Below are 23,448 nucleotides of genomic sequence, written 5' to 3' on the forward strand. Positions count from 1 at the left end.
CACATAGAGGCTTAACATGCTCCTAAATAATCAATGGATCAATGACCAAATTAAAACAGAGATCAACCAATATGTGGAGACAAATGAAAACAACAGCACAATGCACCAACTTCTGTGGGAGACAGTGAAGGCAGTTCTAAGAGGAAAGTATATAGCAATCCAGGCCTATTTAAAGAAGGAAGAACAATCCCAAATGAATAGTCTAAATTCACAATTATTGAAATTGGAAAAAGAAGAACAAATGAGGCCCAAAGTCAGCAGAAGGAGGGACATAATAAAGATCAGAGAAGATATAAATAAAATTGAGAAGAATAAAACAATAGAAAAAATTAATGAAACCAAGATCTGGTTCTTTGAGAAAATAAACAAAATAGATAAACCCCTAGCCAGACTTATTATGAAAAAAATGGAATCTACACACATAACAGAATCAGAAATGAGAAAGGAAAAATCACAACAGACACCACAGAAATACAAAGAATTATTAGAGAATATTATGAAAATCTTTATGCTAACAAACTGGATAACCTAGAAGAAATGGACAACTTTCTAGAAAAATACAACCTTCTAAGCCTGACCCAGGAAGAAACAGAAAATCTAAACAGACCAGTGACCAGCAATGAAATTGAATTGGTAATCAAAGAACTACCCAAGAACAAAACCCCCAGACCAGATGGATTTATAACTGAATTTCATCAGACATTTAGAGAAGACATAATACCCATTCTCCTTAAAGTCTTTCAAAAAATAGAAGAGGAGGGAATACTTCTAAATTCATTATATGAGGCCAGCATCACTCTAATGCCAAAACCAGGCAAAGACACCACAAACAAAGAAAACTACAGACCAATATCCCTGATGAACATAGATACAAAAATACTCAACAAAATATTAGCAAACAAAATTCAAAAATCTATCAAGAGGATCATACACCATGATCAAGTGGGATTCATCCCAGGGATGCAAGGATGGTACAACATTAAAAAATCCATCAACATCATCCACCACATCAACAAAAAGAAGGACAAAAACCACATGATCATCTCCATAGATGCAGAAAAAGCATTTGACAAAATTCAACATCCACTCATGATAAAAACTCTCAACAAAATGGGTATAGAGGGCAAGTACCTCAACATAATAAAGGCCATATATGAAAAACCCACAGCCAACATCATACTTAACAGGGAGAAGCTGAAAGCTTTTCTCCTAAGATCAGAAACAAGACAAGGATGCCCACTCCCCCGCTTTTATTCAACATAGTACTGGACATCCTAGCCATGGCAATCAGAGAACACAAAGAAATAGAAGACATCCAGATTGGTAAGGAAGAAGTCAAACTGTCACTATTTGCAGAGGAAATGATATTGTTCATAAAAAAACCCTAAAGAATCACTCCAAAACTACTAGAACTAATGTCTGAATTCAGCAAAGTTGCAGGATTCAAAATTAATACACTGAAATCTGTTGCATTCCTATACATTAACAATGAACTAACAGAAAGAGAAATAAGGAAAACAATTCCATTTACAGTTGCATCAAAAAGAATAAAATACCTAGGAATAAACCTAACTAAGGAAGTGAAAGACCTATACCCTGAAAACTGTAAGACCCTCTTAAGAGAAATTAAAGAGGACACTAATAAATGGAAATTCATCCCATGCTCTTGGGTAGGAAGAATTAATATTGTCAAAATGGCCATTCTGCCTAAAGCAATCTACAGATTCAGTGCAATCCCTATTAAAATACCAACTGCATTCTTCAATGAGCTGGAAGAAATAGTTCTAAAATTCATATGGAACCACAAAAGACTCTGAATAGCCAAAGCAATCCCGAGAAGGAAGAATAAAGCAGGGGGGGATCTCGCTCCCCAACTTCAAGCTCTACTACAAAGCCACAGTAATCAAGACAATTTGGTACTGGCAGAAGAATAGAGCCACAGACCAGTGGAACAGAATAGACAGTCCAGATATTAACCCAAGCATATATTGGTCAATTAATATACGGTAAAGGAGCCATGGATATACAATGGGGAAATGACAGCCTCTTCAACAGCTGGTGTTGGCAAAACTGGACAGCTACATGTAAGAGAATGAAACTGGATTACTGTCTAACTCCATACACAAAAGTAAACTCAAAATGGATCAAAGATCTGAATGTAAGTTGTGAAACCATAAAACTCATAGAAGAAAACATAGGCAAAACTCTCTTGGACATAAACATGAACAACTTCTTCATGAACATATCTCCACAGGCAAGGGAAACAAAAGCAAAAATGAACAAGTGGGACTGTAGCAAACAAAAAGCTTCTATACAGTAAAGGGCACCATCTGTAGAACAAAAAGTCATCCTACTGTATGGGAGAATATATTCATAAATGACATATCCAGTAAGGGGTTGACGTCCAAAACATACAAAGAGCTCACACACCTCAACAAACAAAAAGCATATCATCCTATTAAAAAATGGGTAGAAGATATGAATGGACACTTCTCCAAAGAAGAAATTCAGAAGGCCAGCAGGCACATGAAAAGATGCTCCACATCGCTAATCATCAGATATCACCTCACACCAGTTAAGATGGCCACCATCCAAAAGACAAACAACAACAAATGTTGGCAAGGATGTGGAGAAAGTGGAACCCTCCTACACTGCTGGTGGGAATGTAAATTAGTTCAACCATTGTGAAAAGCAGTATGGAGGTTCCTCAAAAAACTAAAAATAGAAATACTATTTGACCCAGGAATTCCACTCCTAGGAATTTACCTTAAGAAAGCAGCAGCCTAGTTTGAAAAAGACATATGCCCCCCTATGTTTATTGCAGCACTATTTACAATAGCCAAGAAATGGAAGCAACCTAAGTGTCCATCAGTAGATGAATGGATAAAGAAGATGTGGTACATATACACAATGGAATATTATTCAGCCATAAGAAGAAAACAAATCCTACCATTTTCAACAACATGGATGGAGCTAAAGGGTATCAGTGAAATAAGCCAGGCAGAGAAAGACAAGTATCAAATGATTTCACTCATCTGTGGAGTATAAGAACAAAGAAAAAACTAAAGGAGCAAAACAGCAGCAGACTCACAGAACCCAAGAATGGACTAACAGTTCCCAAAGGGAAAGGGACTGGGGAAGATGGATGGGAAGGGAGGGATAAGGAGAAAAAGAGGCATTATGAACAGCACACATAATGTGGTGGGGGGGGCATGGGGAAAGTGGTATAACACAGAGAAGACAAGATGTGACTCTATGGCATCTTACTATGCTGATGGACAGTGACTGTAATGGGATATGTGGTGGGAACTTGATAATTGGGGGAATCTAGTCACCACAATGTTGCTCATATAATTGTATATTTATGTTACCAAAAATAAAAAGAAATGCAGAGTTGAATGTAATTATCATATCCAATGCAATGTTATAAAGAATGGGCCATACTAAGGACAAATCTCATGTTCTGAGATTCTCATGTACATGAAACAGATGGTAAGATGCAGATAGAAAACATGGACTATCACAGGCCCATAATGTAGCAAAAATCCTGTCTCTCCTTAACATAATTAAAATGTTAATTTCTTGCCCTTTATAAGTAGACTGTCATGTATAAAAAACAAAGAAAAGAAATAGCATTCTGATAGCTAAAATTAATTACAAGACAAAAATATCAGAGTACCAGTATCTTTAGTTCTATGCTAATATGCTTTTTGTGTATTACTTTGTGCAGCTGAACAATTCACTATATAACTGAATGGTGTCATGCTTAGTGAAGCTCACAAAATTTTAGTTTTTATTTAGTGACAGATTACCTTGAGTGGTACTTTTAATGTTGTAAACCTCAAGTAAGCATGCTTATAATTTGAAGAGAGACCCCTAAGAGTTCTTTTCCTGTCAAATAATTTAACACCTTATTTTTGTGTTTGCAAAGGATGATATTGGAAAACTGGGCAAGCTGTTGATGCATGAGTCTTTCAACGTCTGGACAGTTCACAAAGATCGTCATAAGATGAAGGATTTTATTCGATTTAAGCCCAGCCAGAGGCAAATCTACCTGTTTGAAAGGGGAATAATGTTCTGTAAGATACAGATGGAGACCAGCTACCAGGGCCTATCTCCTCAATACAGCTTTAAGAAGTCTATAAAGGTAAAGGGGTCCTCTTGCATCCAGAAGTCAGCACAACTTTATGGAAAGAAACACCATTACCCTTATTTTACAGATGGACTGAAGCTTAGAGAGGTGAGGTTAACTTGCCAAATTCTACACAACAGAGCTAGAATCAACACCCAGGCCTGTCTAACTCCAGAGATAGGGCTTGTAACCAGTCACTAGACAAGACCAGGGCTGACATAGAGGTGCCTTTGTGATAGACAGAGAAAAGGGACCAGAAGGCAGCCTGTCTGGACAAATGAATTAGAAAAGTACACTCCTTCCTCCAGGCAGAGAAACAAAAGCCTTGGTGATTAGAGCACAGGCTGGATTTCAACTTTGACTTGCCTTCTCAACCACACATCTTTGTGTATGAAGGCAGCATCTTGACCCCAGGGGTGTTTAGGACCCATGCCTACAATAAGCATGGTCTCTCACCTGTATAGAGAATATTTCGTACCTAGCAAAGAGATACTCACACAGGCACACACATATTTGTGTTCTTATGATCAAAGTTACTAATTTATTCAAAATAACTTTTATTATTTATGCTTCTTAATGGATGGTAATTCACTTACTGTTATGTAGAGATTTGGGAAATACATGTTAAGGGAGAGATGACCACTTTGTTTAAAGTTTGAGAGCTAGAGCTCTATATATGGGAAGATAAAGTCTTTGTTGTGTTCTGAAATGGACAAGACACAATAAACTGTACCAGATTGTGTGTATCCTTGGGATCATTAGCAGAGGACAGCAAATCACTTTCAAGGAAGATGGAAGAAGAGAGCCATTAAGGGTAGGAAGGATAGAGTGGCTGATAGGGAAAATTTTTAAATCAGAAAATGATGATGTAGAAAACTTTCTTTTTTCTTTACAATAGTTGATGACACTTTCAATTCGCCAACTTGGAAGGGGGAGCAATAGAAAGTTCGAAATTGCCAGCCAGAATGGACTTGAGAAGTACATCCTGCAGGTTAAGCTTGTACCTCTGCATAGGTGTCTATGCCTTCCCTACTGTGTGTGCCCATGACTTGACAAGTGTTTCCTATTTCATTATTCTAAAAGTTACCCAGAAATAAAAGCCCTGTGCAATTCATACTTCAGGTAATCTGATACTCACAGTTATTTTCTTATCTATAATTGCAGGCAGCTTCAAAAGAAATCAGAGATTGTTGGTTTTCAGAAATAAGTAAATTATTGATGGAACAACAAAACAGTACCAAAGGTAGGGTCACCATGGCTGACTGTCCTCTGGAGAGTTTATACTGTGGTGGGTGTGCAGATCAGGGATATTGTTAAATAAAATTGTTTGCCAGGAAGTAACCGTGGCCACATTTTTATAGTGCCTGGAAGTACCTGTGCTTGCTCTGGATTGTTTGGGGTTTTTGTGGTTGCATGTAGGTTTGTCCCTTTTAGTTGTGACCCTACCCCCATTACCTAATGGCTAAGATCAACTTTCTCAATCCCAAATCCCAAAGACACCCAAGAAAATGTTAATACAGATTTCAGTGGCCAATACTGCTTTCAGAAGTTGTACTACTTTTTTTTAAAGTTGAGATATGGTTAATATGCCATACAATTCATGCTCTTAAGTGTAAAATTCATTGGATTTTAGTTTATTCACAGGTTGTGCAACTACCACCACTAATTCCAGGACATTTTCATCTCCCTCCCCCAAAAAATCCCCTCTACTCATGAGCAATCATTCCCCATCTTCTCCGTGCCCTGCAGCCCCTGGCAACAACTAATCTGCTTTCTGTCTCTATGAATTTTCTTATTCTGTACATTTTATATAAATGAAATCATATAAAATGTGGCACTTTCTGTCTAGTTTCTTTCACTGAGAATAACTTGTTCAGTCTTTATCCATGTTGTGGCATGTGTCACTACTTCATTCTTTTTCATAGCTGAATAATAGTGTGCTATATGGGCATACCATTTTATTTATCATTTATCTGTTGATGGATGTTTGTTTCCACTTTTCAGATATTGTGAGTAATGCTGCTATGAAAATTTGTGTACAAGTTTCTGTGTGAACCTGTGTTTCCAACTCTCTCTCTCTATATATATATGTATACACACACACACACACACACACACACACACACACACTTGCTGGGCCATATGGTAACCCTATGTTAGCCTTCTGTGCAATTTCCAAATTGTTTTCCAAAGCAGTAGCATCATTTCTCATTCATACTAGCAATGTATGAGGGTCCCATTTTTCTCTCTTCTTTACCAACATGTGCTGTTATCCTCTTTTCATTATTATTATAGCCATCCTAGTGGATGTGAAGTGGTTGCCCCTTGTGGTTTTGATTTACACTTTCTTAATGCTAGTGATTTTGAGCATCTTTTCATGTGTTTATTGGCCATTTGTATATTTTCTTTGAGATGCCTATTCAACTCCTTTGCCCATTTTTAAATTAGTTTGTTTTTTAGTGGTTGATTTGTAAAAATTATTTGTAAATCTAGATACTAGACCCTTATCAGATATATGATTTGAAAATATGTTTCCCATTCTGTGGGTTGTCTTTTCATTTTCTTGATGACATCTTTTAAAGCACAAAAGTTTTTGATAGTCTAATTTATCTTTTTTGGGGGGGGAGTTGCTTGTGTTTTGGTGTCATATGTAAGAAACCATTGTTTAATTCAAGAACATAAAGATGTACACCTGTGTTTCTTCTAAGAATTTAGTTTTAACTCTTATATTTAGGTCTTTGATACATTTGGAGTTAATATGAAGTTCATTCTTTCACATGTGGCATCTTGTTTACCCTGGACCATTTGTTGAAAAGACTTCTTTTCCCCACTGAATGGACTTGGAACTTGTTATGGACTCAACTGTCATAACAATGTTTGTGTTCCCAAAATTTGTGTATTGAAACTCTACTCCCAATGTAATGGTAAAGGAAGTGAAGCCTTTGGGAGGTAATTAGGAGTACATGTGGTCATGAGGGTGGAGCCCTCATGAATGGGATTAGTACCCTCATAAGTGTCACTAGAGAGCTTGCTTCCTTTCTTTTTTCTCTGCTTTGTGAATATACAATGAGAAATAAGCAATCTGCCACCTAGAAGCAGATTCTCACTACAACTTGACAATGCTGGCACCCTGATCTCAGGACGTCCACCTTCCAGAGCTGTGAGAAATAAATTACTGTTGTTTATAAGTCACCCAGTCTGTGGTACTTTGTTATAGCAGCCTGTTATAGCAGCTTGTTAAGACAGCACCCTTGCTGCAAATCAATTGGCCACAGATACAGAATTGTTGGTTGACAGTCTTTTTCTTCAAGAACTCTGAATATGTCATCCCACTGTTTTGTGGCCCCCATAGTTCTGGTAAGAAATCAGGTATTAAACTTACAGTGACAATTTACTTTTCTCTTGCTGCTTTCCAGATTCTTTGTCTTTTGATAGTTTGATTGCAATGTCTAGGTGTGGATCTCTTTGAGTACATATTTCTTGGAGTTTTTAGATCATCTTGGGTATGTAGATTAGTGTTTTAAATCAAATTTTGGAGGTCTTTGACCACTATTTCTCTAAGTATTCTTTCAGCCCCTTTGCTCCTCTTGCTTCCTCCTGGTACCCCCATGATGTGCATGCTGGTATATTTCATGGCGTCCTAAGGCTCTGTGCACTTTTTTTTTCATTCTTTTCCTTTCTTTTCCTCAAACTGGATAATTTCAATTGAGCTACATCTAACTTCTCTGATTCTTTATTCTACCTGCTCAAATCTGCTATTGAGTCATTCTAGTGAATTTTTCACCTCAGTTATTATACTTTTCAACCCAGATTTTCTATTTGGCCCTTTTAAATGTAATTTCTCTATATATTTATATTCTCCCTTCAATGAAGTTTTGTTCTCATACTTCCTTTTAGTTCTGTATATATGTTTCCTTTAACTCTGAACATTTTTTAAATAGCTGATGTAAAGGGTTGGTCTAAGAAGTATAATTTCTTGGCCTGCTCAGGGGCAGTTTCTACTCACTGTTTTTTTTCTTCCTGTGTATGGACCATACTTTCTTTTTCTTTGTATGTCTCATAAAGTTCTGCTGAGAACTGTACAATTAAAATAATGTGGCAACTCTGGGAATCAGGTTCTCCCCCATCTCCAGTATTTGTTGTTCTTACTGTTTGTTGTTTTTATTGTTGTTCATTTGTTTGTTTAGTTACTTTTCTGAATGAATTCTGTAAAATCTGTATTCATTTTCATGTGTGGCCAGAAGTCTCTGCTCAGTTAATGATTTGGTAGAAATGCCCTTATAAACATGTGAAATCAATAAATATTCCAGTGTTTGCCAAAGGGCATACCTTCAACACTCAGCCAGACAGGTGACAATACTACCTTAGCCTTAACTTCCTGTTTGTACAGAGCCTCAAGATCAGCCAGAAGTCAGAGCATAATGCCTTCTCAGATCTTCCCTGAGTATGCACACAGCCCTGGCCATGGGCACATGGGCATCTAGATTCTCAGGAATATTTTGAAGTTTTTCAAAGGTACTATGGAATCTCACTCTCAAGCTTTACGATGTTTCAACATTCACCCATATTATCAAGTTCCCCCCAACACCCCATTACAATCACTATCTATCAGTATAGTAAGTTGCTATAGAGTCATTACTTGTCTTCTCCATGCTGACTTTCCTGTGACCTCCCTATATTATGTGTGCTAATTTTAAGGCCCCTTAATCCCCTTCTCCCTCGCTCCCCACCCAACCCTTCCAACCCCCTTTCCCTTTGATAACCGCTAGTTCCTTTTTCAAGTCTGTGAGTCTGCTGCTGTTTGGTTCCTTCTGTTTTGCTTTGTTGTTATACTCCACAAATGAGTGAAATCATTCAGTATTTGTCTTTCTCCTCCTGGCTTATTTCACTGAGCATAATACCCTCTAGCTCCATCCATGTTGTTGCAAATGGTAGGATTTGTTTTCTTCTTATGGCTGAATAATATTCCATTGTGTCTATGTACCGCATGTTCTTTATCCATTCATCTACTGATGGACACTTAGGTTGCTTCCATTTCTTGGCTATTGTAAATAGTGCTGCAATAAACATAGGGGTACATATGTCTTTCTGAATCTGGAATCTTGTTTTCTTTGAGTAAATTCCTAGGAGTGGAATTCCTGGGTCAAATTATATTTCTATTTCTAGGTTTTTGAGGAACCTCCATATTGCTTTCCACAATGGTTGAACTAGCTTCTGTTCCCACCAGCAGTGTAGGAGGGTTCCACTTTCTCTGCATCCTCACCAGCATTTGATGTTCATAGTCTTTTCAATACTGGCCATCCTAACTGGTGTGAGGTGATATCTCATTGTTGTTTTTATTTACATTTCCCTGGTAATTAGTGATGTGGAGCATCTTTTCATTTGCCTATTGGCCACCTGAATTTCTTCTTTGGCAAAGTGTTCAGATCTTCTGTTCATTTTTTTAATCGGTTTATTTGCTTTTTGGGTGTTGAGGAGTGTGAGTTCTTTATATTTTGGATGTTAACACCTTATCAAATATGTCATTTATGAATATATTCTCCTATACTGTGGGATTCCTTTTTGTTCTGTTGAGTAGCCTGTTTTTGCCCCAGTTGTTATCAGTGCCGTAGGCAGCGAAGAAGTTAAACCATTGCCTCTAGTCATTTTTTACAAATGTCCCTAGGCAAAAAGCTTTTTCTGGACTAGCACTGAATCAGGTTTAATAAAGACAGCTTTGCAAGTAGCGTATTCCAAGGAATTCCAGACAAGACAGTTCTATGGGAAGGTCACTTTGAAGGAGCTCCATTCCTGTGCTGCCCCACAACAGCTGCCAGATTGCCAATTTTTACCATGATCACAAGCTGTTGGTTTCTGAAGCTACCACTGAGGAGGAAGAAGAGGATGGGAATAGAGCAACTAAAAAACACAGTTCTTAATGCTCATAATGAGATTCAGCCATTTTTCTTGAATAAATGCTCTCCTGATTGCCATAAGCCTTTGTTTAATTTCTTTCTTCTGAAATATTGTTTCTATTTTTGCAAGTTTTTTCCAAATGCTCTCATGGAGAAGAGAATATTTAGAGTTTTTCTTTTTTCTGCACCATTTTCACAGATGTTCTTTGCTGTACTCTAATAATTAAAAACCATCTTTTGAATACGCTTAACCCTTTCATAGTTTTTCATTTGATCCAGATAAAAGCAGGGATATTTGGTAGGTAACGAACTTTATCAATTGAGTTCTAGTATTTCCTTCAGGTAATATTGGTAGGGTTAAGAAATGCTAGACTCATGGAAAATCTATGTCCTATCATTTATAATAACAGTGGTTTGTGTGTTTGGTAAGGAAATTTTTACAAATATGAAAAGACAAAATAACTTTGTCTCAGAGACTTAGTAGGAATGCAAATTTTTCACACTTTCTGTGTCTTCTCTGATCATCAACTGGTCAGGAGGATGTGAGGGTGGATGTGCGTCGTGAATATGGAAAAAGATAAACTAAGAAGTGTGGTTGGAAAATCATATCAGTTTTCTGTCACAACAAGCAAGAGACATAACTTCTTAATAAACTGTAGGCTTCTGCCAGGAAATAATAACAAGATTATATAATTGACTTTAATTTATATACAGGCAATATGGGAAAAAATGATTTGTTTTTGCATCTTAACCATCAATACTATGCTAAATTTATGTTATGGTAGAGTATGAGTGCTCTGGAGGCATAAAACAGAAAGATTTACTAACCTTACTAGAATAAGTAACTTGTTTTCCCCAAAACAACCTTCTAGTCACAACATTGTTCTGAAAATCCTTACTTCCTAGACCAGTGTTTCACAAGGGGTGATTAAGATACAACCTGAAACACAATTATTTGATGGGCTTATTACAAATAAAGATTTCTGGGTCCTACCCTAGAAATATAAAGTTAGGTAGCTAGGGTTAATGCCTGGGAATATGCATTTTAGCTTATTAAAGTTTATGGACAGAGACCCTAAACTATTTTTTTAAATTAATTAATTAATTAACTTTATTGAAATGTAGTTGATATACAATCTCATATTAGTTTCAAGTATATGGCACAATGGTTCAACAATTACCATATTTTTAAATCCTCACCCCAACTAATGTAGTTACTATTTGTCAGCAGAGAAAGATGTTACAAAATCATTGGCTATATCCTTCATGCTGTCCTATGATCCCTGTCACCAACGTGTTATGATTGAGATTCTTGTGCCCCTTTTTCCCCCTCCTCACCTACCCACCCCAACCCCCTAGGCCATGGCAACCACCTGTCACTTCTCAGTGTCTGTGAGTCTACTGCTGTTTTGTTCATTTTTGTTTTGTTTTGTTTTTATATTCCACAAATATGTGCAATCATATGGTATTTGTCTTTCTTCATCTGGCTTATTTCACTTAACATAATACCCTCTAGGTCCATCCATATTATCACAAATGGCAAGATTTCTTTCTTTTTTATGACTGCATAATATCCCATGTGTATATTTACCACATCTTTGTTATCCATTCATCTATTGGTGGACACTTTGGTTCCTTCCATATCTTGGTATTGTAAATAATGTGGCAATAAACAGGGGTGCATATGTCTTTTGGAACCAGAGATTTTGTTTTCTTTGGGTAAATTCCTAGAAATGGAATTACTGGGTCATATGATATTTCTATTTTTAGTTTTTTGAGGAACCTCAGTACTGCTTTCCACAGTAGCTGCACCCATTTACATTTCCACCAACAGTGTAAGAGGGTTCCCTTTTCTCCACATCCTTGCCAACAGTTGTTATTTATTGTCTTTTGGATAGTGGCCATTCTGACTGGTGTGAGGTGATATCTCATTGTAGTTTTGATTTGCATTTTCTTGATGATCAGCAATGTGGAGCATCTTTCCATGTGCCTATTGGCCATCTGTATTTCTTCTCTGGAAAATTTCTGACCTTCTGTTCAGTTCCTTCATCCATTTTTTAATTAGGTTATTTGTTTTTCTGTTGTTGAGGTGCATGCGTTCTTTATATATTTTTTATGTTAACTCCTTATGGGTTAAATCATTTATGAATATATTCTTCCCTACTGTAGGCTGTCTTTTTGTTCTGTTGATTGTGTCCTTTGCTGTACACAGCTTTTTAGTTTAATGTAGTTTCAGTTGCTCATTTTATATTTTGTTTCCCTTGCCTGGGGAGATGTGTCCAGAAAAAATTTGCTAATGGTTATGTTCAAGAGATTTTTGTCTATGTTTTCTTCTAAGTGTTCATCTTTTAGATTTGTTAAACTGCTATTTTTAAGACAATTTTATTGAGTTACAATTGATATAATAAACTACACATATTTAAAGCCTACAATTTGACAAGTTTTGACATATGTACACAATTATGAAAGTATCATAGCACTCAAGATAATGAACATACCTATCACTCCCAAAAGTTTCTTCATGCCTCTTTTTATTACCCTTTTTCTGCCCCTCCCTCACCATCTGTTATTTCCCAGGTGATCACCAATCTTTCTGTCACTACAGATTAGCTTGAACTTTCTAGAATTCCATGAAGAGAATCATACAGACTGTACCTTTTTTTTGGTCTGGTTTCTCTGAGAATAATTATTTTGAGATTCATTCATGTTGCTTTTTTTTTCCATTTAAGCATTTTTTATTTTGCTATCATTAATATACAATCCCATGAGCAACATTGTGTTTACAAGACTCCCCTCATTATCAAGTCCCCACTACATACCCCATTGCAGTCACTGTCCATCAGTGTAGTAAGATACTATAGAGTCACTACTTGTCTTCTCTATGTTATACAGCCTTCCCCATGTCCCCCTCTATATTATGTGTGCTAATCGTAATGCCCCTTATTTCCCTTCTCCCTCCCTTCACACCCACCCTCCCTAGTCCCTTTCCCTTTGGTAACTATTAGTCCATTCTTGGGTTCTGTGAGTCTGCTGCTGTTTCATTCCTTCAATTTTTGCTTTGTGCTTATGTTCCACAGATGAGTGAAATCATTTGGTACTTGTCTTTCTCCACCTGGCTTATTTCACTGAGCATAATACCCTCTAGATCCATTCATGTTGTTGCAAATGGTAAGATTTGTTTTCTTCTTATGGCTGAATAATATTCCATTGTGTATATGTACCACATCCTCTTTATCCTTTCATCTACTGATGGACACTTAGGTTGCTTCCATTTCTTGGCTATTGTAAATAGTGCTGCAATAAACATAGGGGTGCAACTGTCTTTTTCAAACTGGGCTGCTGCATTCTTAGGGTAAATTCCTAGGAGTGGAATTCCTGGGTCAAATGGTATTTCTATTTTTAGGTTTTTGAGGAACCTCCATACTGCTTTCCACAATGGTTGAACTAGTTTACATTCCCACCAGCAGTGTAGGAGGGTTCCCCTTTCTCCGCATTCTCACCAGCATTTGTTGTTCCTAGTCTTTTCTATGTTGGCCATCCTAACTGGTGTGAGGTGATATTTCATTGTGGTTTTAATTTGCATTTCCCTGATAATTAGCAATGTGGAGCATATTTTCATGTGCCTGTTGGCCATCTGAATTTCTTCTTTGTAGAAGTGTCTGTTCATATCATCTGCCCATTTTTTAATAGGGTTATTTGCTTTTTGGATGTTGAAGCATATGAGTTCTTTATGTATTTTTGTATGTTGACCCCTTGTGGTATATGTCATTTACACATATATTCTCCCATACTGTAGGATGCCTTTTTGTTCTACTGATGGTGTCCTTTGGTGTACAGAAGCTTTTTAGCACAATGCAGTCCCATTTATTCATTTTTTATTTTGTTTCCCTTGTCATGCTGCTTTTTGTAATGATAAAGCGATGGTTTTATTTTTCATTGCTGTGTAGTATTCCATTGTTTGGATATACTCCAATTGCATTATCAATTTACTGTTTGGTGTTTCCACTTTCTCAGGGTATTTTTAATAATAATGCTATGAACATTCAAGTACAAGATTTCTTATTGACACATGTTTTCATTTCTCTTGCATACATACCTAAGAGTGTAATGGTTAGGCCATAAATGGCAGGTAAATGTTTAACTTTTTAAGAAATTGCTAAATTTTTTTCCAAAGTAGTTATATCATCTTACAGTCCCACAGCACTATATGAGAATTTTACTTGCTCCGCATCCTCATCAACAGTTGATATTGTCAGTCTTTTAGTTTTAAGCCTTCTGATAGGTGTGTAGTGGTATGTCATTTTGATTTTCTTTTCCTTAGTGATTAATGGATGAACATCTTTTCATGTGTTTCTTTGCCATCCATATATCTGAAGTGTCTATTCAAATCTTTTTCTTATTCTTATTATTGGGTTTTGTGAAATTTTTTTTTATTTGTATATCCTAGATACAAGTCCTTTATCACATATGTACTTTGCAGATATTTTCTTTCAGTGTCTGGCTTATATTTTCATTTGCTTAAGATCATGTTTTGAAAGACAGAGGATTTTAACTTTGATGAAATCCAGTTTAAAAGTTTATGAATCATACTTTCAGTGTTAGGCCTAAGAAACCTTTGTCTAGGGTCACAGAGATTTCTTCCTGTTTTCTCCTAGAAATCTTATAGTTTTATATTTTAATTTTTACATTTAGGTCTCTGATCCATTTTGAGGTTTTTGCTCTTGTTTTTGGTATATGGCATGAAATGTGGGTCAAAGTTCAGTTTTTTGTTACTGACATCTAGTTGTTCCATTACCATTTCTCCAAATGAGTATTTGTATAAGTGCATCTATTTCTGGATGCTCTATTATGTTCCATTGATCTATTTGTTTATCTTGACCTCAAAACCTTATTATATTGATTTCTAAAGCTTTCTGATTTTAGTAAGTCTTAAAATCAGAGTGTTTGATTCTTCCAACTTTATTCTTCCTTTTTAAAGTTGTTTTAGCTATTCTGTATCCTTCACATTTATATATATATATATATATACTTTAGTATCAGTTTGTCAATTTAAAAAAATCTTGCTGAGATTTTGATTGGGATTGTGTAAAAATCTATAGAGCAATTTGTTAAGAACTGACATCTTAATAAGATTGAGCTTGCTCTATAATTTAGACTTTAACAGAATTGCCCTTCCCTTCCCCACACCACAGAAAAAGACATAGGACTATTATGAGGACATGACATCTATTCAGTTAACAATTCAGAAACACATTTCTCAAGTCCCCTTCAAGTCCTAGCCCTATGTTCCAGGGATTGTGACAGGAATGTAAAATCTAGGTAAGAAGCAGACCAGACCCTATCATATAGTTTAGATAAAGGGAAGACCCCTACTGAATTAAAAGGCCAAAAGATGTGGTCCCAGCCCCTTCCTTTTACAGGCAGGCAAGCATAGGGTCAATTGCATAGAACTTTTTGGCAGCAGAACAGAGTCTCCTGAGCTCACCAAGCAGTGTCTGGTGAAATATCTCCACATATGATGCCAACAGCAAGGGTTCTAGGAAATCAGAGGGGCCTCCATGCAGGAGTGGGGCCTTGAGCCAGTCCCTGAGAGGAGATGAGACTCCAGGGGTAGTACGTAGACTCAGGGGCATCAGGCAGTGGGAAGGGAGGTTTCAAAGTTCCTAAGATCAGGAATACCAGGACCTGACATCTGTCTAGCTCTATCTGCATACATGACATCATGCCAGGTCATTCCTACACTACTTGTAACCCTTGGGATTGCTGTGTATAATAACTGTGAACACACTCTGGGCAGGCATACAAGGACCCCAGCAACATGAGCCCCTAAGGCAACAGGAAGATCACTGAGAGCCACTGAGGCCTCCCCAGGCAGAATGGGCCTTGTGCCCAGAGAGAGTTAAAGTCTCAGATAGGGTTTGGCAGGGAAGAGTGGAGTGTGACCCGGTGGGTAGGATACAGAAGCAGACAAGTCAAGGAGGATGGCAGGCACTGTGGTTCGGGGCAATGTCTTTACTTGTATACTGCCTACTTGTGCCCTGGAGTCCTAGGGAAAAAGTCAGGCCCTCTGGTGGCAGAAGGCTTTGTAGGGCCAACGTAATGTGTGGAAATCAAGGCAAAGCCCCAGCCCTGGAAGGCAGCCAGCACACAAAGCTGGCAAATCAAGGCCACAGGCCCATACTAGCAATTGGGCAACTTGTGCCAGTCATGTGAATAATAAAAGATGGACCCAAGGATCTTTGAAAACCACCAAGCTGCCTCTAAGTGACATGTTCAGTGATGATTTGGGGCCTCGCTGGAGAGGTTCATGGATAGAGTGGAAGGAAATGAGATGAAGAGAGGGTGGGAGACCTCAGATATCAGGCTGAGGAGTCTGGCTTTTATGCTGGTATAGGCAGTGGGAGCCACTGGAATCATTCCAGTGTTAACGTCACTGCTGGAGTGACACCTGAACAAAGATTGTGATTCATATCTGATCTTTCCCTCACCCAGTCATATAGTTTGGGCTCAGGTGGAAAAAATGAGCCTTTAATAAGCACATTGTTGGTTCTCTATTGCAGCATTCCTGGAGCTAACTGTGGAGACTGGGATGGACCCAGAATCAAGCAATGAAGGGTGGGCAGAGACGTGGGCGAGGATGCCGGGACCAAGTGAGCCAGGGCTGTGGAAATGCTTTCTCAATTACTAGGAACATAAGATCAAGTTCTACATACACTTTCATGAATTTTTCCAGTATTCTCTGTATATGTGTATGTGTAAAATTAACTCAAATTGGCTTAAATTTGAGAATCTAGTTTGAAGCAAATACTAGGTATGTACTGATTTTTTTAAGAAGTATCAAATATTGCAGATAGTCCATCCTAATTCTTTGATTCCTTTTTAAAAACTTTTCTTAACACTTACTTTATTACAAGGGAATTCCAATTTAAAAATTATTAGTTCCCTGACCCTGATTCTGCCTCGGATACCTTTCCTAATGTTTACTTGCTGTGTTACCAGCTGAGATCAGACCTGCCATTTTGAAACCTCCCTTGATTGCCCTTGCTTCTGGCTGTTTTCTTGAGCTTTCCTGTGGGAATCTCAATTCTATTCCTGTTTTTGCCAGGCTGCCCTGCCTCCAACTTGGTGGAGTAGGCAAAGGGACTCTCCCATTAACTGGGCCAGCTTCCCTCCCTCCTGCAGTCTCTGCCGGTAGTCACCCTTCCTCTCTTCGTTCCTCCTCGTTTGGGAAGAAGATGCACACATGCTCTTTTCAGGGTTAAGTTTTCACAGGAGCTCCTTACCCTCCCTGTCTATCCCTGCCCACTGAGAAACTTTCTCCATCTGTAATTCCTCTTCCTGTCCAAGGCACTCAGGAGGTACTTAACAAATGCTTGCTGATTGAACCTGTAGAGTGTGATCCAGTTTGGATACAGGGGTCTGTTTAGGCAGGAGTTTTACTAGGCTCGTTTGGCCTGATCCTATTAGAGGCTCCCCAGGCCCTCAAACAAAGACTGATAGAGGTAGGAATGGGTGGGGGCTCTGATAGACAGCTGAGTGCCTCTCCCTCCTGGCTACACCCACGCTCTTACAGAGCACTCCATTGCAGCATTTAATGTGCTATATTATAATTTTTTTTATGATGTGTTTAAGTTTTTCTCTCCACTAGACCGTTCATTCCTCTAGAGCATGAAAGTTGTCTTAATCAGTTTTAGCTTCCCTCGGGCCTCATGTTATACAACTGCCTGACACTAATATAGGTGGCTCACGGTAAATGTTTAGTGAATAAACAAATAAAAGTACTCATTGAATAATCACATTTGGCTAGCAAACTATGCTGCAAGCAGAGTCACGGGAGATGAGGGCTACCTCAGGGTACATCTTATTATCATAGATCTCCAGTGCCTAGCTAGCATTTGTTTGTTGAACTAATCTAATCCAAAAGAGTTACCATAACAGTTGGCATCTCAGGACGGGGACGAGCAAAAGGAGCCGCAGTGAGTCAATGAAACAGCTTTCAGGAGGATGAGAGATTGATTCTTCCTCCTTACTTCTTCCACTTTAAGACCTGAAGCCAATTAGATGTTAACTGTATAATCCAGCACGTGGTGTCCCTTGGCATCCTTTTGTTGAATGTCATGCACAAAGCCAGGACGGGTCTTGGACTAACGAGAAGCAGGAGGAAGAAGCAGTCCTTGGGCTTTTGACCAGCACCACTCCAGCTGGCATAGGGAGGAATGCATGGGCCGTTCTTACCAATGGTTCAATGTCCATATACATTTCTTTAAAGCAAAGGCATGGAGTGGAATTTGTGCCCAGGGTTGAAAATACAGAAAGAGCTACCAGTAGTAAGGAAGACTCAGGTCCCAGCACACTTGGGATTAAAGAAAGGATCCAGTGGAGCCTGGGGCATGGAAGAAACAGGTGATAGCAGACGCTTGGAATCTGAGGAAGACGTTGCCTGAGTCTCACCCCTTCCTTAACTATGTGAGTGAGAATGAAGGCATAATATCAATTTCCTGCTGCTCATCTATGTATATCTAATTAGGCCAGAATTAAAATGAAGAACGAATATTTCACATTGAGAAGTGACTCCCTCTTTGGGAAGGCTGTCCTCTTAAGGAAATGGTTGTAGAGATAAGAGCCAGAATGTCTCTTCTGGCAATTTTATGATGTGTTTAAATTTTTCCTCCAGAGACATTGCCAGAATGTCTCTGCTTGGGAATAAAACTGCTGGATGGTGGCACTTTATTTCTTGCTCTGTCTAGGAGCCATCCTTGTGACCACCTTATATTATGACTGAGAATTTTTATGTGCCTTTATCCCTCTCCCCATCCCCATGTACCTCCCAACCCCTCCCCCATGGTGATCATGTCACTTCTCAATATGTATGAGTCTATTGCTAGTTTGTTTTGTTTTGTTTTTAGATTCCACAAATAAGTGAAATCATATGGTATTTGTCTTTCTTCACCTGGCTTATTTCACTGAACATAATACCCTCTAGGTCCATCCATGTTGTCACAAATGGCAGGATTTCTTTCTTTCTTATGGCTGATAATGTTCCATTGTGTACATGCACCACCTTTCCTTTACCCTTTCATTGATGATGGGCACTTGGGTTCCTTCCAAATCTTGGTGTTGTAAATAATGTGGCAGTAAGCACAGGGGGGCATGTATCTTTCCCAGTCAGGGATTTTGTTTTCTTCAGTTAAATTCCTAGGAGTAGAATTACTGAGTCAAATGCTGTTTCTCTTTTTAGTTTTTTGAGGAACCTCCAAACTGATTTCCACAGTGGCTGCACCCATTTACATTCCCACCAACAGTGTAGGAAGCTTTCCTTTTCTCCACATCCTCGCCAACACTTTGGCATATATGTTTGTTATGAAATTTTGTATTTGGACAATAAAAAATGACCTATTTTCTTCTTAGTACAGACCAGGAAAAAGTGAGACTTGATAAAAACCTTGGCTGGTCAGAGTTCATAGAATATGATCCATAAATTTTCCTTGCATGGTAAAACTTGTCCCATTATGGGATGTAGCAAAATCTGAGAGGTATGAAATTTTTACATTTTCCACAGAGACTTTGTATTTGCTCATGAAAAACATTTTAAAGAAAAGATAATATCATACTTTGATCTCCTAAGTGGCTGAGCTTGTCACTCAATGCCGCCTCTGGTTGAGTCACATCCCGGCTTCCTTGTCTATTTAGGAAAACTCAAAAGGAAGGAAAATCCCTGGCATTGGACTCCTCTCTCAGCTGGAGCCCTACAGGTGAATAAAATATTTGTTGCCAATTCCATTGTCAACCTGGTGGGTTATTTATTTATGAGGTAACTTCAGATTGTCAAGAATTATTAGAAAATTGTGCCTGTCAAACTTGTTTAGTCATAAAGTATGTTTTGTTCTTGAGGCATTTAACTCCTTTTCTCATGTGTTAAGAATCTCTGGAAGAGATTTTTAAGAGACCCCTTGCTTAAAGGCAGAAGGGGCAACATTGGCATAATCTACAAATTTGCAGATATGAACCAATTGAGAGAGTTGGTTCTTCTTCTTCACCCAGACCATAAGGCTGTGGATTGTCCCGGTGTCTTTCTTGTTTTCCTTCTGTCTCATCCTGCTAATTCAAGGTCATCAGATTCAAAGACATGAGGTGAGCAGAAGAATGGGTAACATTTAGATAAGTCTGTCTTAGTCTATGCTTGGTTGTAAACTGTCCATATATGTTTATGTGTGTGTGTGTGTATCTGTGTGTGTGTGTATACACACATGCATGCAGACACCCAATGCCAGGAAAGCTGGCTGGTTTCAGGAGACAGAAAAACAACAGGGGGAAGGACTGTTATGTCGACGTGAGCTTTGGTGGCTTCTTTCACTAGTTAGGTTCACAAAAACCAGTAGGCTCCTCAAAAGATTGGCCTACACATCAAAAAAACAGTCACATTGTGAAAAGTAATATAGTACATTGAAAATTCCAAATTCTGGTAAGGATGTGGAACAACTGTGGTTCACTGCTGGTGGGAATGCAAGATGGTACAGTTTGGTAGCTTCTTACAAAGTTAAAGATAGTCTTACCAGATGGTCCAGTATTTACTCAAATGAGTTGCAGGCTATGATACATCCATACAATGGGATGTTATTCAGCAGTAAAAAGAAATGAGCTACTAAGCCACAAAAAAACATTGAGGAAAGTTAAATGCACATTGCTAAGTGAAAGAAACCAGTCTGAAAAGGCTATATACTATGTAATCCTAACTATACAACATTCTGGAAAAGACAAAGCGGTAGAGACAGTAAAAAGAGCAGTGGTACCAGGGGTTGGGAGAGGGGGGTGAGATAAACAGGTGGAGCACAGGAGACTTTAAGGGAAGTGAAACTAGTCTGTATATTATAATGGAGGATACATGACATTACACATCTATGTGGATAAAGTGAAGGTTCCTATGGCCAGGACTCCCACCTGACCCTGGTTGGCTAGCTCACTGCACACATGTGGGCAATAGGTTGCTATTGACTGTATATAAAGAGCTCTGCCCAGTGCTCTGTGTGACACAGGGGAAGGGCTGTTATGTCGACATGAGCTTTCTCTGGTGGCACAGCTGCCAGGCTGCAGGAGAGCAGAGGCTGGAGTGGTGGCAGCACTGAGGACAGAGACTGAGGTGCCTGTGTGGGCGGAGAGGCCTGGAGGCAGAGAGCAGCTTGCTGCATGCAGACTCTCTCTGAGTGGACGGGATTCTAGTGATTGACCTGCCACAGTGGGAATAAAGTTGGGTATAAACCCTTTCACCCCAAGGGTATTCCATTTCATTCCTTGGTCTTATTGAATCCATAGGGAACTTGGCTGAAACCCATCGGCAAGACAATCTGTCAAAACCCACAGAACTGTACAACACAAAGAATCAACCCTAATGTAAACTGTGGATTTTCATTAGTGATAATGTATTAATATTGGTTCATCAGTTATAACAATGTACCATACTATTGCAAGATTTTAATAATAGAAACTATGGGAAGAGAGTGGTAAAGTGTTATATGGGAACTCATGGTATTTTCTGCTAAATTTTTCTGTAAACCTGAAAGTGCTCCGAAAGTAAAATCTATTAACATTTTTAATAGAAAAAAACACCCCCACACACAGTAATATAGTAGAAGCTGTTGATACCTGCCCAGATCCTTTTTACCAGGTGGGTGCAGCCCCCGTCCAGCTGCTATGAGCTGAGCTGCTAACGGCTCACAGCTGTGCCCTCTGGAGAACTGCCCTCAGCTGACCAGCGCTGTCTAGCTAGGAAATGCCTGAGAACTTATGGCCCCCCTCAAGGGCGCTTAGAGCCAGCCAATGGCTGACTGAGTCAGGGCACAAAAGCCAGTCTTTCACCTCAAGATGGGCTGCCTTTTGTGCCATCCACATACCAGGGCTTCTGAAGGGATCAGGCTGATGCTAGACTTTGGCCAAACCCACATCTACACTAGCTTATCTTCTGCCCTGCGTGCCCTACAGGTTTCATCTGAAAGCCTTTTCTCCATAACTTGCTTGCACAGTCTACTTCTAGGAAACCTGACCTAAGACAGTTAGTACCAGGAAAGGTTCTTTAAAAGATGAGATTCTGGCACTGGGTCATTTTCTGGCCAAATGGCAATGAGGATCCCATCGCTGTGGCAGGTAGAGTGTTGCAAGTCCTGGTCTCCCTGGCCTGCTATAGCAGTTCAGTTGCTAAGACCATCCCCTGTGGTGGCCTGGGACCAGATACAGGCAGATGCTACACACCAGTTCGTACAGGGTCCCTAGTGCTGAGAGTTTTGGGGGAAATACTAATTCTCAGGACTGTGGAGCTGGGAGGCTGTCACTAGCACCATCAGTGAAGAGTGAAGAGTGACAGGTTCAGATGAATCGCCAATTCAGAGCCTATTCTGAGAGTCAGGGCACCTCCTTGCCCACGCTCAGCCCCTCCTCTCCTACAGCAGAAGGCAGTACCTGAAAGAAGGATGAAGTCTTGGCCTTGGCAAGTCTGCTGCTCATCTATTGGGGCTCCTAGTGCTCATAGAGGAGTAAGCAAATTAGGGTCTCATAGGGGAGATGTGGGATCCTAAAAATTGGGATGAGGATACCTGGGAACATGCCGTTGATCCTCCTGGGCTGGCAGAAATAGTCCACTCCCTTTGTGAGAAGGTATAACTCTCACAGATTCTGCAGAGCCTCAGGTGAGGTATACAAGACAATGCTTGCCTTTCTCAGGATTCATGCCTGGCCTCCCTTCCGGAACAATAACAAACAACAGATTACGCATGATCTGACTGGGAAAAAGGCACATTGACCTCCCAACAGGAACTCAAGATGGATTTTTGTATCATGCTTAATGCTCACCAGAGAACATCCATTGCAGAAAGTGTACAAACAACGAAGCTAACTGGATGACTTGGCTGGCACGGATCGGCCTGCTGCTGGCCCAGCACCCAGTACCTGCACAGTGGGCTCCTAAATGGAGAAGCCTCGGCAGCGAACAGGAGGCTGCATAAGCCCAGCAGCACAGGCCCCCTGAAATCAATGCTGATCTAGCTACTGCCACTGTTGGCTGTATAGCCTGCCAGCACAGAGACAGATGCTGAGCCCCCAGGTGGATGCTGTCCCTGAAGAACAGCCGATCTCTTCAGATGCCTCCAGGCTGGGAAGTACAGTGGTTCATGAAGAGCAGGACTGACACAGGTGCCTTGCTGCTCACAGTGCCTCAGTCGGTGTCACTGTCCCCGGCTCACAGGGTAGCTGCTCAACCACAGAACATTGCTTTGATGGAGAGACTCACCATGGGCACGTGACTGCAGGACCAATCCGCCAGTCCTACCACATGCCACCCCCATCAGAAGCTGCCAGCCTACTGGAGCCATGGAAAAGCCCCTCCAAGGCAAAAATGAGTGGCAGTTTGGACATACTATGGGTTGGAGTGTTGAT

General features: G+C 39.5%; 1 protein-coding gene across 4 annotated transcripts in view; it reads left to right on the forward strand.

Annotated features, from left to right (window-relative positions):
* The window catches only part of MCF2L2 (MCF.2 cell line derived transforming sequence-like 2), a 278,657-nt gene that overhangs the window by 236,020 nt on the left and 19,189 nt on the right, over window positions 1–23,448 (forward strand). For all 4 annotated transcript variants that reach the window (XM_037003598.2, XM_037003606.2, XM_037003615.2 and 1 more), the window contains 3 exons: window positions 3,932–4,147; window positions 5,031–5,123; window positions 5,297–5,375. In XM_037003598.2, the coding sequence (XP_036859493.2) occupies window positions 3,932–4,147; window positions 5,031–5,123; window positions 5,297–5,375 (388 nt within the window). The remainder of the gene's footprint in view (window positions 1–3,931; window positions 4,148–5,030; window positions 5,124–5,296; window positions 5,376–23,448) is intronic.

Source organism: Manis javanica, chromosome 3, assembly GCF_040802235.1.
Source record: "Manis javanica isolate MJ-LG chromosome 3, MJ_LKY, whole genome shotgun sequence".
NCBI classification, from domain to species: Eukaryota; Metazoa; Chordata; class Mammalia; order Pholidota; family Manidae; genus Manis; species Manis javanica.